We start from the raw sequence: 16,709 nt of genomic DNA, 5'->3' as shown, positions 1-16,709 counted from the left end.
ACATGGGCAAGTGATTAAGTGCGTTTGTACGTCAGATGTCTGTGCTAGGCTAAGCTAATACGTGACAAGATGGCGGAAAAAGTAAAACCTCATACAAGCACAACGAAGTCAAAGTGTGAAATATAACTCATTGCTCTTGAGTTTTTTGTTTTTAAATAGGTAGGTATTTTTCAGATAGTTATAGCAACCTTATTCTAAATTAAAGTGGGACTTTGCCATTTTCACAACACTTTTTGTAACCTGTGTTAAACTGTCTGTATGACCTGCCTGTACAATAGTTTTTTTAATGATCTTTGAAAAAAAACAACTGTTGAGTGAGAAGAACTGTGACTGTAGAGACAGAAGATCTAACAGAGGTGTGTTGTCAATCATTTGTGTGCACACACCGCAGCCGCGCCGGTACGCCAGCAGCTTTGGTTTCCATTGTACACGTATGTTGAAAAAAATACAACACCAAACCAGTAAAATTTAGTGTTTTGCCACACTCCTACATGAATAGGTCAGACTAATATCAAGTCATTATATTTTAAAACTGCAAACTATCCCTTTAAGCCATTGAGGTTATGTTACAGCCTTCAAAATGTATTTTCAATAATTGCACTTGGTGGGTGAGCTGAACTGCTGCCGGTCATTCATTCATTGTCCCAGCATATTTGTTAATGCTGTGTCATTGCTGACCAGCAATAAGAACCATTCTAATGTTCTATTATACAGTTGCTTTGCCTTTGTGATGTCCTGCTCAGATCTGGACAGTGTGATATTTCTCATTCTCCACAGTCTACATAATAAAATACGTACAATTACCATGGCTTACAGCCTCATGCGGAAAGTACATACAGGAAACTGTTGTTTTCCTTAATTGTCGCACGACTGAGGCAGCGCTATTATTATTATTACATTGTAGAATTCGGGCCACCCAAACCCAAGGGGGTAAAGGCGAGCCTAGCTATTAGTGTGTAAAATGTCTGAAAAAGGGGCACAGGTCTACTAGATACGTGGGGGGAAAAATGTGTAAGGATGTAACTAGTGGTTCTAGATGCTCTTAATGCATTGTTTGTGTTTGATATGTACTGCTTGGCTGTACTTTTCCAGGTTCCTATAAATGACACTAACACCCAATTTGTGGAGCAGACAATTGCAATAATGAAGAACCTGTTGGATAACCATACAGAGGGCAGTTCTGAACACCTAGGACAGGCTAGCATTGAAACCATGATGCTTAACCTCGTCAGGTCAGAAATAACTGCAGTTGACATGCTTTGGTGTCTTTGCAGCTCTACTGTTAATAACAGTTGAAAATATGTAAGACGCACTAGAAGACCGTCTTCAGATTTGTTGTCTTTTGGCTTTTTTCTTAGGTATGTTCGCATTCTTGGCAACATGGTACATGCGATCCAGATCAAAACCAAGTTGTGCCAGCTGGTAGAGGTAATGATGGAGAGAAGAGACGACCTGTCCTTTTGCCAGGAGATGAAGTTCAGGTAAATTGCCTTTTCCACAGTTAAGTACTCAGTGTAAATAATGTTTCATGGCAAGGCTCTAAATAACCTTTTTGCAGGTTAATCCCAGTGACCTGAAGCAAGGGTTTTCTTAAAGGGGTAGTCAACCCTAACATTTTTTTTCAAGAATATGTTCCCAGCAGGTCCACTAGTTGAAACATGGCATTCTGATTAATTTTGCATTTGTGGGATATAAGTTTAGCAGCAAAATACACTCGTTTTTAGCCATGTCTAGAGGCGGCCATTTGAATCGTTGGAACAGAATATGTCGAGTTTTGAGAATGTTCACAAATTAAAATAGCAAAATATAAAACAAAATATTTACTGGGCTACATATGACACGGCCAGCTACAAGTACAAAGACAAGGAAAAAAGAGAGCAGACTTGGAGGACCGTGAGCGAGGAGCTTATCATACCTGCACTGTAAAAAAATGTTTGTGAAATTAACGTTAAAATGCTGTAAAATCATGACATCAAAAATTTGTAATATAAATAACAATGAATCGGTGTGTATTTTAAGACGGCATATTGTAAAAAATGCACTGATTCTCATGCGTTGATTTGCTTTTCTTGGCTGACAATCATGTCAGCGTGTGGAGGTGAACATGAGCCTGCGTCTTCATGTCGCAGGGTTGCCTCCCAAGCAGTCGCATGCGGTGCCCGACACTGCTTTCAGCCGCCACCTTCTGCCTGAGTGAAGCGGCGTGAGAGTCAGTGTTGTTTTTGGCAGGCATTTTAGATTTAGTCTTAGTCTTTTGGACGAAAATGTTTATTAGTTTTGGTCACATTTAGTCATTCCTATTAGTGATAGTTTAAGTCTCGTTTTAGTCGACGAAAACTCAAAGGTTTTAGTCGACGAAAATTCTAAAAGGTTTTAGTTCATTTTAACTAAAAATAGGCATACGCTATTTCGTACATACATTCCGTACATAAAGGCAAATGTTTTTTAACTGATTCGTCAAAAAATGTAAGTACTTTGGCGGCTAACCGCATTGCTAAGGCTAAATAGTCATTCAATATTTGTGAAAAAAAAATCCTGTGGATTCACATTTATTATTGTGTACACGCACACACACAGGTCCGTGGTAGAAAAATGGTTGGGGACCACTGCCTCAATCTACTTTTAATATTTGACTTTACACACAACAAGCTAATGAATTGACGTTAGCTTTGACGTTAGCTCAACCAAAATCACTTATGTCTTAACTCAGCCCAGTTGCGCCACGACTTACATGGAACACTTTAAGCACAATGAAATTGATCACAAGCCGATTGTTGAATAACAGAGTGCAAGTAAATGCATACAGTGTTAACAGGACGAGTTGGGACAAAATATGAGCGTGGTGAGCCTTCAGATGCCGCTTGAGATTCGTCATTCTTTCCACTTAGTTTGTGGCCACATACACCGTTGCCGCTGTCTACAATGCACCGTGTTGTTCTTTCTGCTGGGTTGTACAGAAAGTATGTCCATAGCTTTCCTTCGTTTCTGAACACCAAGCCCATTTGCTGTCACTGTCGCCACGATCCGTTAAAGGAAAGCGTGTCAGTGTGCGTGAGCCGAGACGAATGACCGCAGACCTGTTCGTGTTTTGTTGTGCGGGTGTGTGCGACGCGTGCGCCCTTGCGTGTGCCCCGCGGTGGGTGTGCCCAAACGAGGATAGGTTGCACCAGCATTGCATTTTTTTGAAAGACAGATTATCTGTACAATAGGAAGGGATGTCATAAATTTTGAATGTCTGACGGACCACACGCTAACAATTTCGTCCTGTCTCGTCTCGTCACCGAAAATTCATGTACGTCACATCATGTTTTCGTCATCAAAGAGCCATGTTTAGTTATTCATCGTCTCGTTATCGTCATGAAAAAATGGCCGTTAATGAAATATTTTCGTCATTGTTGACGAAAACAACACTGGTGAGAGTAAGGTAAGCCCTCATCGAACAAGCGCCAATGTTCAGCGAACAAAAAGTTCCAGCGAGGCTGACTGCACAACAGAGTGTGGCCGCATTGGAACGTACCATTTTGGCTATTATGTTCCACTGGACGGCGTGTTGTCGGTCGAAAAAACTGTGGCCATTCCTCATCCAAATAAATGTGCACGTCCACTCATTCCCACTTCAGTCTCTGTAACTATCCTGACTGGTGTTAAATGCCTCGCCCGTCCTAACTGAGCTCAGCAAAGAAGCAGTGTGTGCTCGTCCCAGCATACAGCTATGTAGCTCTGCTCACTTCCACATTTCCTCATTCTCATATAAGTCAGCCACGGAGAGGTTAATCCTTTTGACATGTTGAAGTGGGCATTAGTAGGGATGTCCACATGAATTTTGGTGCCAATTCATCACCGATTTCGGACGTTATAAGCAATGATTTACAATGGAGAGTTTGGAATCGGTTCCTCCCGTGACTCCGGCCGAACAAAGATAGAACGATAGGGGGCGCTTCTAATTAACGAGAGGCGTTATTCATGGAGTTACTTATTTCCTAATTTCTCCAAAATGAATGGATAAAATAGAAAATGGCAACTCTTTTCATTTTCCTGATCAAAAAATATATAAAATGAACTTGTTAGTGAAAACATGGCCATCCTGGCCCCACCGTCCCTTTAAGCAGCAAAATGCGCCTCTTTTTAGCCATCTCAACGGGGTGGTCACTTCTGTCGACTGAAAATGACATCACAACTGCTCAGGGCTCAGGTAACAACCAATCACGGCTCAGCTTCAGAAAACAGGTCAGCCGTAATTGGTCGTTACCTGAGCCCTGAGCAGTTGTGATGTCATTTTTTAATTTTATATTTTATCATTCCACAAACGCAATATGTATCAGAATGCCTTGTTTCAACTAGTGGGCTTGCATAGAACATATTCTTGAAAAAATATATATGTTTGGGTTGACTTGTCCTTTAAGCAAAAATAAATTGATTTAAAAATCCTGCAAGTTACTTTATTGTGCAGATCTCAAAAGTTAAATTCAAAACACAGGACTTGTGAAAATGAACAAATATTAGTGATTAGGGATGTAACGATTCATTCAAACCACGATTCGATTCGATTTTGATTTTCAGTGCCCGATTTTGGATTCAATATATTACATTCATATACTTTTAACCTCGTAGGCCACTCCTCCAGGCAGACGTACCCCATAACGTAATGTAATTAATTTCTGGTTTCTGGTTCCGGTCCTGTGTAGTTGTGTAGCGTTATTGTGTATTTCTGTTCAGACAATTATGAAATTGCCCTCTATTTTGCTCTGCAAAGTAGTATACCCTCCACTTTAACATGGTTCCCGCTGGAAAGTGTACTCGATCACCCAAGCGCTTAACTCCGGTGTTTCACAATTACATGTCAACCTTAGGCCAGGGAACTGCCTTGCAGCCTCATCAGGAAAAAAATCCACAATGGAATTTGTTCTTGTAATATTTTTGGATGATTTTGGTTCCAAATGAAATTCCAATATGCTGAACTTGTCTTTTAGTATTTAATACAACAAATTGTAAAAATTGTAGTCGAGCACAAACATTCAGCGCTGGGTTGTAAGTCCATCTTTTTGAGAGCATGAAGTCAGGCCACTCCCACCCTGGTTATATTTTGTAAATTAGTTCCAGCTCCGCCTTGGACCCAAAGCATGATAAATCGTCTTTCAGTGACAATTACTCAATTCAACAGTTAGTTTTCATCATTGCTTGTTAATTGTTTTAAGGAATAAGATGGTGGAATACCTGACTGACTGGGTGATGGGAACTTCCAATCAAGCGGCTGATGATGACATAAAGTGTTTGACAAGGTTGGTTGGCAGTCGTGTCTTGCGTTGACTGCAGTGTTGACTCCTTAGGGTTTTATTGTTTCCTTTATTGTTTCCTGCCTGTCTGTGTGTGATACAGGGATCTTGATCAGGCCAGTATGGAGGCAGTTGTGTCTCTGCTTGCTGGTCTTCCTCTTCAGCCTGAGGAGGGAGATGGAGTGGAGCTGATGGAGGCCAAATCACAGCTTTTTCTCAAGTTAGAATACATTTCCTTAATTTTTAACTCATCCACTGCCGACGTTTTCATCACAGCCAACCACATATTGACAGTAGCTTCATTCTATAAAGCACCTAAAAGAGCATTTAGGATTGGCTTTTGACTGCATAATAATGTTTTATTTCGTGATATACATGTACTGTGGATGATGCAAACCCACCAGAATGGCGCATTAGCCATATTGTTTTAGTGGCTGGTCAAGTGACGACCATCATCCTTTTCATAGTTCCAAGATTGTTGTTGTACTTTGTCACATTTATGAAAAATACACACTTCTGCTAACTACTACAAAACATACTCTGTGGGTTCTATACATATACATTCCTTGTGCGAGCGTTGGACTTCCATTTGTAGGCGCTGACATTTTCTCATATATTGTAATACAGTATGTCACCCACCATAACAAAATGCGTTCATATCTGGTTGTTTCCGAGATACGAGTTAGTAATGGGTAGTAGGTCAAATTTCTACCCCTTTCATCAATTAACTTTCATTTTCACGAAATAGACATTGTGAAGTGTTCAAACATCACATTATGTAAAGGGTACCCAACAAGAAAGTCAATAATGATCTCAAAATATAGCAAACCAATTGTTCATTACCTTGCCCGTCAACATATGGGTAACTTTATAAAGTTGATGAATCCCTTTGCTAATTCCATACTCATTTTAATAATTCTACATCATTATGAGCTAAAATTAGGCTAGGATTCTGCTTGCTCTGCCATGAACAATCGCAATGAAATCTTGCATAACAACAGTTGCTATGCATGCCCCCAAAGCCGCTAGGCTTATTGCTATTTGTCGTGTAATACGTATCACAGATATGTGCCAGCGCGCTGTAGCAGCTCTGCTCACCGATGTGCCTCCGTGGCAGCCATGTTGGCAGGGTGGCTTTCCCATCAAAGGTACCAATTGTACAGTGTTGTATGTAACTGTATGCAACACAATGGATTGGATCAGATCCAGAAGCGACATCTTAAAATTTCACATTTTCTTTCTTTACATTTATTCATTGAGCTTTTGGAGTGTGTGTGTGTTTGGGGGGGGGGGGGTCTCTTTGGCAAATCTGCTCAAAAGAACACGTTCAAATTAGAGTAAAACATTGTAACTTAATTATTTCTCATCATACATCTTCAAAACTTCACACAATACAGTATTTGGTTTTGAACTTTGTCCCTAATTAGCATAAATTGACCAAACAATTTCATTTATTTTTTAAATGGATGGACTTTAATTTTTTTTTTTCCAAAAGGAATATAATGTAGCTAAGTGTTGACATATGAAACCATAATGGGATTTGAAAAATATAAAAAAATATCAACATTGGTTGCCTTGGTATCAGGGATTTTGTAATAGAATTGATTTGATTGAATATCATTTCACCAGTCATGCTACTTTTCAGGAAGCACTAAATGGATTTGGCTGAACCTTGCTATGCACCTACTTTTAAAGCTATTCAGTACAACTATGAAGTTTGGTGCTACACAGTTAATTCTAGTTGATGCTGTATTTGCCTTATATTGGAAGACACCGCCACAAGCCGTAACATTGACAACAATATCTTGGGAACAGTCATTCAACACTGGTTGAAAAATCTTCTTTGCCTTAAAGGGCAAGTCAACCCAAACATATTTTTTTTGTGAGAAATGTGTTCTATGTAAGCCCACTAGTTGAAACAAGGCATCCTGATAAATATTGTATGTGTGGAATAAGAGTTAATCCACACATTTTTGGATATCTCTGGGGATGGCCATTTTGTCAATTCTGTCGACTGAAAATGACATCACAACTGCTCAGGGCTCAGGTAACAGGTAGGTCGACAGAAATGACAAATTGGCCGCCCCCTTAGATGGCTGGAAACGGGTAGTTTAACTCTTATTCCACAAACGCAATATTTATCAGAATGCCGTGTTTCAAATAGTGGGGCTGCTGGGAACATATTCTTGAAAAAAATATCCTTGGGTTGATGTTCTCTTTAAGGAAACTATCATACAAAAGCTGTGAATATTTAAATCTGTTATCTTGAGTAGTTAGTATAATATGTAAATTATATGTTAGTTGCGATAGCAGCGACGGTCTACCGCTTTTTGGATTAAGCTTGGTTTCATCAGGTCTGTCCATCTCCTTGCAAAAATACATTTTTTTACTAAAAACGTAGAGGATATTCGTTGAATGACGTGAGTAGTAGTATTCAAGCAAATTCATCCACGTTGATACTTGAATTGAATGTGGACTGAGCTTCATGCTCGAGCATTGGCCAAAACTACAAGACTACACAATCGTTGACTTTTTAATAACAACCACTACTACAACCAAAGAAAACTACACCAGCGCAACATTTTTTTTCTTTCTTTCATGCTGACTTCAAGTAGGGAGCAGTTGGGATGGCCACTTCATTAGGGACAGCAAGGAGAATGAAGATGCGACCATGTATGTTATTTTCTGTGTTTGAAAGTTTGAAAGGCTTTGTGCTTAAACATTCCTGGCTTAGCGAACAAAATGAATCACTCCAATAATTGAAGGGAACCTAGATGTTTTTTTGTTTCTCTCACCTCGAGGACGTAGCAGTTGAATGTGCGGGTCTGCACATTGTGAATAAAACGGACTAAAAAGTAATAGTTGTCAACCTTGCTAAGATATTCTGAAAATGGTTTGATGGGCAATCGTTACTTGGTAAGAGAAAGAATTTTCTAAAATATTTTTTGCCCTGCAGGTACTTCACCCTTTTCATGAATCTGCTAAATGATTGTAGTGAGGTCGAGGACGAGGGTCAGGCAGTGGGTGGATGCAAAAGGGGGATGTCACGCCGCCTTGCCTCCCTCCGCCACTGTACTGTCCTGGCCATGTCCAACCTCCTCAATGCCAATGTCGACAGCGGCCTCATGCATTCTATTGGTAAGTTTGCCTTTGTCTCACTCTCAACATTCAGGAAAATTTGTTTGATAGAATGTCGTTATTGTTTATAAGTTTATTTTTCCCAAATCTGAATGCTCAGGTCTGGGTTATCACAAAGATCTGCAAACTCGAGCCACATTCATGGAAGTGTTGACAAAAATCTTGCAGCAGGGAACTGAGTTTGATACACTTGCTGAGACAGTGTTGGCTGACCGCTTTGAGAGGCTGGTTGAGCTGGTCACTATGATGGGAGACCAGGGAGAACTACCTATTGCCATGGCACTGGCTAATGTTGTTCCGGGCTCGCAGTGGGTAAGAAGCTTCTTGCCATTCATGCATGGTGGCAGTTAAATCAAGTATCCATTCTATGTGGTGAACATGTATGACCTTACAGTAGAATATTATTATAATGTTCTTTGGAAAAAAAAATCATACCTCTAATTTTGCTTTATTTATTATTTTGAAACACACTTCGCCTTGGCAAGAATAGACTATCAGAGACTGTAGAGACAGTAGGCGTTACTGAAGGGTGTTGTTAATAATTGACCTTGGTTTCTTTGGCCGGATTACTTTGGTTAGCAACAAAAGTTAAAAAGAAGAAATTAAACAGCACTTGAGACAAAACAAAGGCAACACAAGGTGAATAGATCATGCTAACAACGTAGCAGCCATGGCTAAGAACGGCTTGTTTATTGTGCATCATATAGTTTTCAAGGAATAATGTATTCATTTCCATTTCAAGGATGAGCTTGCTCGGGTCCTGGTGACGCTGTTCGATTCCCGTCACCTCCTTTATCAGTTGCTGTGGAATATGTTCTCCAAAGAGGTGGAGCTTGCTGACTCCATGCAGACCCTTTTTCGGGGAAACAGCCTGGCCAGCAAAATAATGACCTTTTGTTTCAAGGTAGGAAACTTCACAACTCCAGGCAACTTTCTTTGGGCATTACTTTTTTCTTCTAAATTGTAATTCTGTTGTCGTTGTATTGTTTTATCATGTTATGTTAGGTGATATGTCATATTGGAAACTAAAATAATTTTGGATTCATTGTGATTGTATATTAGGTCTATGGAGCAGCATACCTGCAGAAGTTACTGGAACCTTTGTTAAAAGGGGTCATCTCAACCCCTGAACACATCAGTTTTGAGGTGGACCCAACTCGGTATGATCCTCTATTCCTTTTTGTCAGTTCCTTCATTTGTATTTTACCCTCCACATGAGAAACATAACAGCCAGAAATATCATCTGCTTCTAATGTTTTCAATTTATCCACATGGTGGTGCTGTGGCCTATCCTCTTTCCTTCTCTTTTTCTTGATGCTAAAGCCAGCTGCACATTAAGCAACGTGACAGAACACATCTGAACTCTTCAGTCATGTCGTGCAGTGTGGTGGTTCTGGAACCCGTTTTCCTGAGTTACCAACTATCTGCACCTAGTTTGGCCGCCATTTCAAATATCTATTCAAATTTAATGACGTGGTACAGAACCTTTCAGCCAGTCCAGTGTGGCTTGATTAAGACAAAATCCTGATTTCTCTTGATGAGATGCGACCTAATCTCATACACCTTATCATTTCTCATCAAACTCATGTCCAGCTTTTGCTCCCTTATATTAGGCAATAAAGGCAATTTGTGTATTTTCTAGGAATCATTCACCATTTTAAATTCGGCCTCTCACTTACAATGTGAAAGAACACTGTGGAACTTGGTGAAACTATTTCATGTTATTTGTCATTATTTTGCAATTAGTTTTTTCACATACTGCCAGATCTAAAGTGGAAATCAACCAAAATACAACTTTTCAAGAATATGTTCCGACTGGCTCACTAGTTGAAATACGGCATTCTGATTAATATTTCCTTTGTGCAATATGAGTTGAGCAGCAAAATCCACCCCTTTTTAGCCATCTCAGGAGGCAGCCGTTTTGTCACTTATATCGACCGAAAATGACATCACAACTGCTCAGGGCTGAGGTAATGACCAATCACGGCTCAGCTTCAGAAAGCAGGTGAGCTGTGATTGGTTGTTATCTGAGCCCTGAGCAGTTACGATGTCATTTTCAGTTGACAGAAGAGACAAATTGGCTGCCCCGAGAGATGGCGAAATACGTGTGGATTAACTCTTATTCCACAAATGCAATATTTATCAGAATGCCTTGTTTCAACTAGAACAAATTCTTGACAAAAATATGTTTGGGTTGACTTGGGCTTTAATAAGTAAAATAACTGAAAAACATCATTTTATATAGGGATGCACTGATACAAATACCAGTATTGGTGTCCGCACTGAATCTTTGCAAAGGTACTCACACTCATATTCTTGAAAATGCTCCGATACTTTGACATCGATACTTTGACATCGATACCACTTCACCACCTTAACATATACCGGTCCGGTTAGGACCCATGCCAGCCGTGTGGCGATACTTCAGGGAAGTCAGATGCCCTCTGCCAAGCCACACAAATACAGTAGGGATGCTCCGATTGATCAGGCACCGATCATGATCGTCCTATTTTCGTGAAAAATTACGTGATCGGAATATTCAAAGCCTTTTATTGCCGATCTAAGCATCCGATCACCCGCAGCTCATGCTTGGCTGCCGCGAGACGAAATGGCAAAAAAGTTGATTTGTTTAATGACGCCCCCCCTCCCGTCCAAAAGCATCAATCGCGCCGCCCTGCACGCGACTGCGCCCGCGAGCTACAATGACTTCAATTGAAACTCGCCGCCAGAAAGGCTCCTATAACGCAGCCGCGCCTCCGCTGCAAGCAGAGGGGAGGGACACAACACAATGCTGCTAAGCATGAGCTGCGGGTGATCGGATGTCTTGATCGGCAATAAAAAACTTTGATCGAATATTCCGACCACCGCAGTTGGTGTGAACATAGCATTGTCCTCTGTGTGTGTGGAGTTTGCGTCTTGTAATACTGTATATGCCATGAAAAGGTAGCTCGTGCGGGGACCATGGCCAAAAGTTTCAACACAACCAATTTAATCCGACATTTGAAGAACAAGCAATTGGGAGACTATGGTGAGTTTACGAGGCTCACTGCATTGAATAAAGTCAAGGCGGACACAGCGCAGTATAAGTGGCATTATTGCCACAGGGAGATTAAAAGATTAACAGTGACTTTTTTCTCGTTGACAAATGCACAAGAGAGTTTGGCTATGCACAAGACAATAAAGTTCCTGAGTCATTTCAATTTAGGAACGCATTGAATAGTTTATTAGAGTTTATTCGATGTGACTATTTTTTCTACTTTGATTATATTCTGAACCATGCAATGTTTAGGTGGCATGTTATTTATTTGACTTTTTGCATGATTAAGTCTTTTGAGACTGCTGATTATTTTGATCTGTTAAAAACTGTGTTCCTAAAAGCTGGTAAATTTAAGTTTATCTTTGTGACTGAGTAATTGTTATATTGTGCCAGCAACGGTTTTGTATTCCTTCATGCTTTTGAAAATATACATAGATTTTTGTCAAAATTACGGTAATAATATGGCTGTTTTTTTTTTTTCAGATATTGCATAATAGCAGTCACCATAATTAATGTAAAAATATAGAGGTATTCCATGTGATCGGAATCGGTATCGGCCGCTCTCACTCCTGCATGATCGGTATCGGTGTCATAAAACCTGATCGGAACATCCCTAAAATACAGTACATGTACTATATTGCAATGATTGTAAATCTGCACAATTTCCAGCATGCTTTGACTGATCACGCGGAAATTGACTTCTCTGAGCTGGCACCGGGCAGTGGCTGCAAGGAGCGGGGAGTAGATTCAAATGATTAATATCATCCCAATTATTCTCTTTCTTCTCATTCACTTCCACATGCAACTGTCATTTTTTACAACGGTTCGGTCTAAGATGGGTTTGAACTCATTGTCCGGCAGACCTTAGTGTTCTTGAAAATGATATATGTAAGTGTGACCAAATGTTTTCATTTCACTTTAATTTTTTTCAGAAAGCAATAATAGGGAAAATACTATTTCATGGCACTGTAGTGTACAATTCAGTTTGCTAAATTCTGTTACTAAAAGTATTCTGTGAGGTTTGTTTTGTTGTACACCTTCACCTGGGTTTGGAAGAGAATGTAGAAATTTCTATGTGTTTTTTTCTTCCTCTTACTCATCAGACTGGAACAAGGTGAGAACTTGGAAGATAATCAGAGAAACCTGTTGCAGATCACTGAACGCTTCTTCCATGCTATCATCGGCTCATCCAGCGAGTTCCCCCCTCAGCTTCGCAGCGTCTGCCACTGTCTCTACCAGGTAGACACCCCCAAGATCAACACCATCATGACCCATAGCTTCTAACCTTGCTCTTACCCGTTTATCATTTATACATTTCAAGCTCCTGCCTCTCCATTCTCTCCAGTTTCTGATGCTGCTGAACTCACTGCTCTCTTCATCGCACACATACCTGCACAGCTGTTCATATTTTTCAGATCTATAGCCCCCTTTCATGATTGTGATTTTTATCCCACAGTATTTTAATATTCAGTTTTTACTTCCAACTGTTTTATAATGCAACTTATCTCCCGAAAGACAAGCAAGGGAAGCATCACCATGCTATAATTGGCCTTATTTTCTTGATTTTTGCCATCACAATAGTCTGTGACAAGAATTAAAATACCAGAAAGATGAAAACAAAAAAAAAAAAGAGAAATCATATATAATCCTAATTGTACCTTCTGAATGCAATACAGCCTACATTCTCATCTTTTCACAGCTTGACCAGCAGAGGGACAGAACTGAAAGAACAGGGGTTCTCTAACTTTTCGGGGTTCAGGGCGATTCATTTTTCTAAGGACCCCCTCATAATCTGAACATAAACTAATTTCTTATTTTTAAGCATCTTTCACAAAACAGGCTTTAGTAAGAGTGTGGTTCTATGGAGTATTCCGCAATAAAGCAAAATTTGTGCCGGATGATGAATTTAATATCAATATAAATCACGATAGACATGATCGATATCAATAGAAAATGCCTTGATGCAGTGTTCTCGAGACCGCGAGTGACCCCCAGCAATGTGCTTGCTGTAGGCAGCGTGCAGGTGTCCCCAAAGACGAAGAAGAACTTGAATCAGTTAATCAAACAACGAAAAACAAGCTAAAACGGGTGTCCCCGTTGCGTTGTTTTTGATCGACCAATAGCTCGCAAAGGTCGATTGGATGGCATTAACTCAATCACTGCCAGCCCTCCCAGTTTTATGCTATTGATATAGCTGCCTGTCAACGGAAGTGAGTGAGTTTAAAAAAAAAAGGCTCCCTCCTATCATCCGTTGTGAAATTTGTTACTTGATTGACATAGAGGGCAGCCAGTCATATGCCTGTCGCATGCCTGTACGTGCGTGCACATACAAAGGCGCTAACTGGCAAAGCTAACAGTTTCCATTTTGTTTCATCTACTCTAAACTCAATAAAAATGATTAGGGGACCAAGTAAGCCATGTATCCCCTTACAGAGTGAGACGGGGATTTTTGTTTTGCGGTGACCTATGTGGCTAGGCGTCTCCGACTTGCTGCAGAGCGAGCAGGCCAAAGTGTAGCAGTCATTGCGCTCGGCCCCACACTCGCGGTTTGACCGGCGCCAGAGATTGACCTTGATGGGGGAGTCATCCACCTGAAAACTGGCACAAAGCCAGGGGCCGTCCGATGGCAGGTGTCGCGGCTGCCGCTTAATGTGGTGGTGGCAGTAGTGACTGGGACCTCCTGCTGACCGTTGCGTCACGATGGTTGGGCCACCCTGGGCGCTTGCTGGCCAGGTGAAGGAGGGAATGTGGAGCAGCATTTTCAGGCCGTTGATAAAACCATTGTCCAAGTGCCGTTCCAACATGACTGATTGTCATTGGGTGGTGTGCGTAAGACTCGCTATCAGCATCTCCATTCCTGGCTGATTCCATTCAGCGCAGGTCATCAGTAAAGTAAGGACAGAAAATGTACACTAGTTGCATTGTGCAATATGGGTCCATGCAGTTATGCAAGGTACACCAATGTATATTGTACCTATCAAGAATTGTAATTGAATTTAAATAAATAAAGTAGGTAGATCACTTGGACTTGGTCATTTCAGAAGTAGCTCGCATGCTGAAAAAGTGTGGGCACCCCTGAGCTAAACCGCTCTTGCAATAAGAGGGGGGGGGGGGGAACTATTGTTGAAAAGTATACCATCCTTGCAGTCAGATGAGGGGGCACCGAACCACTGGTTCCAGCACAGTCAGATGAGGGGGCACCGAACCACTGGTTCCAACAGCTCCCCAGGCTTCAGCTACCAGTAATAACATAATTTATTGTAAATTATTTAGCGGAACCCCAAGGTACAACTCGCGGACCCCAGGGGGTGAGGGGAACTGAGTTTGAGAACCCTTGCTCTTGGACGTAAGCGTTCAGTATGTCAAATTTCATTGAGAAACTGGGAAATAGACACCTGAAAGAAATTGGCCATTTAGACCTGCAATTTCAATTCAACAATTAGAAAACCATGGTTATTAATTGATTTTTACGATGGCAAAAAATGTTTAAATTAGGTTCTCCTTGCAAAGATAATTCTCCAGAGAATGGCTTCACTGCAGGTATATGTATTTTCCCCCTGGGACATTTGATCAATTAGCTATTCAAGCAAAGTTTAACTTTAATGTTTTTCCTCTGAGTTGTATTATCTGGAAAATCCTAAACATTTAATACATTGAAGGCTTTGATCACATCTAAAGCATGAGCGCATGTCAGACTCCTGTTCCACAATGAAGAAGAAGGTTGCTTTCATGACTAAATGTCAACACTCAGCAAACGCGCACCTAAAAGAAAAATATATTTTTAGTCTTTTAATCCTATTTTTTGGGACAATTCACACACAAGTTCTATTTCAAATGGATTTAAAAATTGGATCCGCTTCAAGCTGATGCAGTAGGTGTGATCACAGTACTGATGAGTGAAAACATATATATATATATATATTTTTTTTTAGCCATGATAACACACACTTATTTTGCCTAAAACCTGGGCAGCTTCACACTGCTGCTGCTGCCACTACTGCTCTTACTGCTGCACTTCATGTTGGCGCTGTTGTCCAGGTATTGAATTTTATGCTTAAGTAAACACCCAAACAGTGGTCCTGTCCTTATTCATTGATTTTGCTTTTTTTTTTTTTTTTTTTTACTTTTGGTTTCCCATTCTTCATTTGGAGTTTCCTTTTGCAGCTTATGAGGCACAGAAAAAGAGTGCACTGAATTCCAGCAAAAACAGTGTATGCATGGCATGCTTCCTTGCCAATTAACAAATAGCTCTGTGACACATCTTTTCTGTCATTGACAAGACTTTACAGCCTTCAGCTTATATCTGTGTACCTTAATTGGTAGGGTTGTGTGTAAATGTGTAGCTGGTGCTGTGACCATGATTGTACTCGTCTCTGTTCTGTAGGCTACTTGCCACTCTCTACTGAATAAGGCAACTGTAAAAGAAAAAAAGGAAAACAAAAAAGCAGTAAGTTTGGAGACTCTATTTTCCCTCAGATACTTTTCCCCAGATACTTTCCCCCTTAAAGCAAAAAAGCTTTTTTTGCATTTTCCTCACTTCATTTTTTTAGTTAATTTTAATTGCGTGTCCCTCAAGAAATGTTTTATTCTTTTCTGCATTTTCAACTTGTGTACAATAGGGATGCATCGATTGATTGTATAGTTTCAGCTCAATTGGTCGCCATCAGTCTAAACCAAATCCTGTGCTGATTTTATGTAAGCCTATTTATACTTTTATCCAGAGAACTAAACGCCTGCCTCTGCTCTGTGTTTTAATTCATATTTATTTAAAGTTTTTATGTAAATCTGCCAGCTTTAGTTTTACACAAGTGTTGCTCCGACTGTGCTCTCATACTGCCTCCAAAGGTAAAAAGTATTGGCAGAGCAGTTTAAATACTGAACAGATCGTAAACTTCATAACACAAAGTTTCAGTGAGACGCATTTGGTGCTGTAACTCATGACTTCTCAAACAAAGACTTTGGCAAGTGGAAGTCAACCCAAACATATTTTTTTCAAGAATATGTTCCCAGCAGGCTCACTAGTTGAAACACGACATTCTGATTAATTTTGCGTTTCCGGAATATAAGTTTAAGCAGCAAAATGCAGTCGTTTTTAGCCAGCTCTAGGGGCTGCCATTTTGTCTTCTGTCGACTGAAAATGACATCACAACTGCTCACAGCGACCAATCATGGCTGACCTGTTTTCTGAATCTAAGCAGTGATGTTGTTTGTGCCTATGCACCAAACAGCAGTGCATAGTACCCACCCTTTTTGGAGTCCTT

The 16,709-nt window shown here is 40.4% G+C and overlaps 1 protein-coding gene across 3 annotated transcripts in view; it reads left to right on the top strand.

The window, feature by feature from the left end:
• The window catches only part of LOC147145345 (neurofibromin), a 110,107-nt gene that overhangs the window by 35,230 nt on the left and 58,168 nt on the right, over positions 1–16,709 (top strand). For 2 of the 3 annotated variants that reach the window (XM_086035502.1, XM_086035501.1), the window contains exons 21-30: positions 1,093–1,232; positions 1,359–1,481; positions 5,196–5,279; positions 5,377–5,493; positions 8,230–8,411; positions 8,512–8,723; positions 9,154–9,315; positions 9,474–9,571; positions 12,552–12,687; positions 15,833–15,895. In XM_086035502.1, coding sequence (XP_085891628.1) covers positions 1,093–1,232; positions 1,359–1,481; positions 5,196–5,279; positions 5,377–5,493; positions 8,230–8,411; positions 8,512–8,723; positions 9,154–9,315; positions 9,474–9,571; positions 12,552–12,687; positions 15,833–15,895 — 1,317 coding nt within the window. The remainder of the gene's footprint in view (positions 1–1,092; positions 1,233–1,358; positions 1,482–5,195; positions 5,280–5,376; positions 5,494–8,229; positions 8,412–8,511; positions 8,724–9,153; positions 9,316–9,473; positions 9,572–12,551; positions 12,688–15,832; positions 15,896–16,709) is intronic. The other variant, XM_086035504.1, reaches the window with a different exon arrangement.

The sequence above is a fragment of the Filicampus tigris genome, chromosome 7 (assembly GCF_054856515.1).
Source record: "Filicampus tigris isolate MCC_2025a chromosome 7, RoL_Ftig_1.0, whole genome shotgun sequence".
NCBI classification, from domain to species: Eukaryota; Metazoa; Chordata; class Actinopteri; order Syngnathiformes; family Syngnathidae; genus Filicampus; species Filicampus tigris.
Note: the sequence above shows the minus strand (reverse complement) of the source record. Positions and strands in the feature narration are given on the sequence as shown.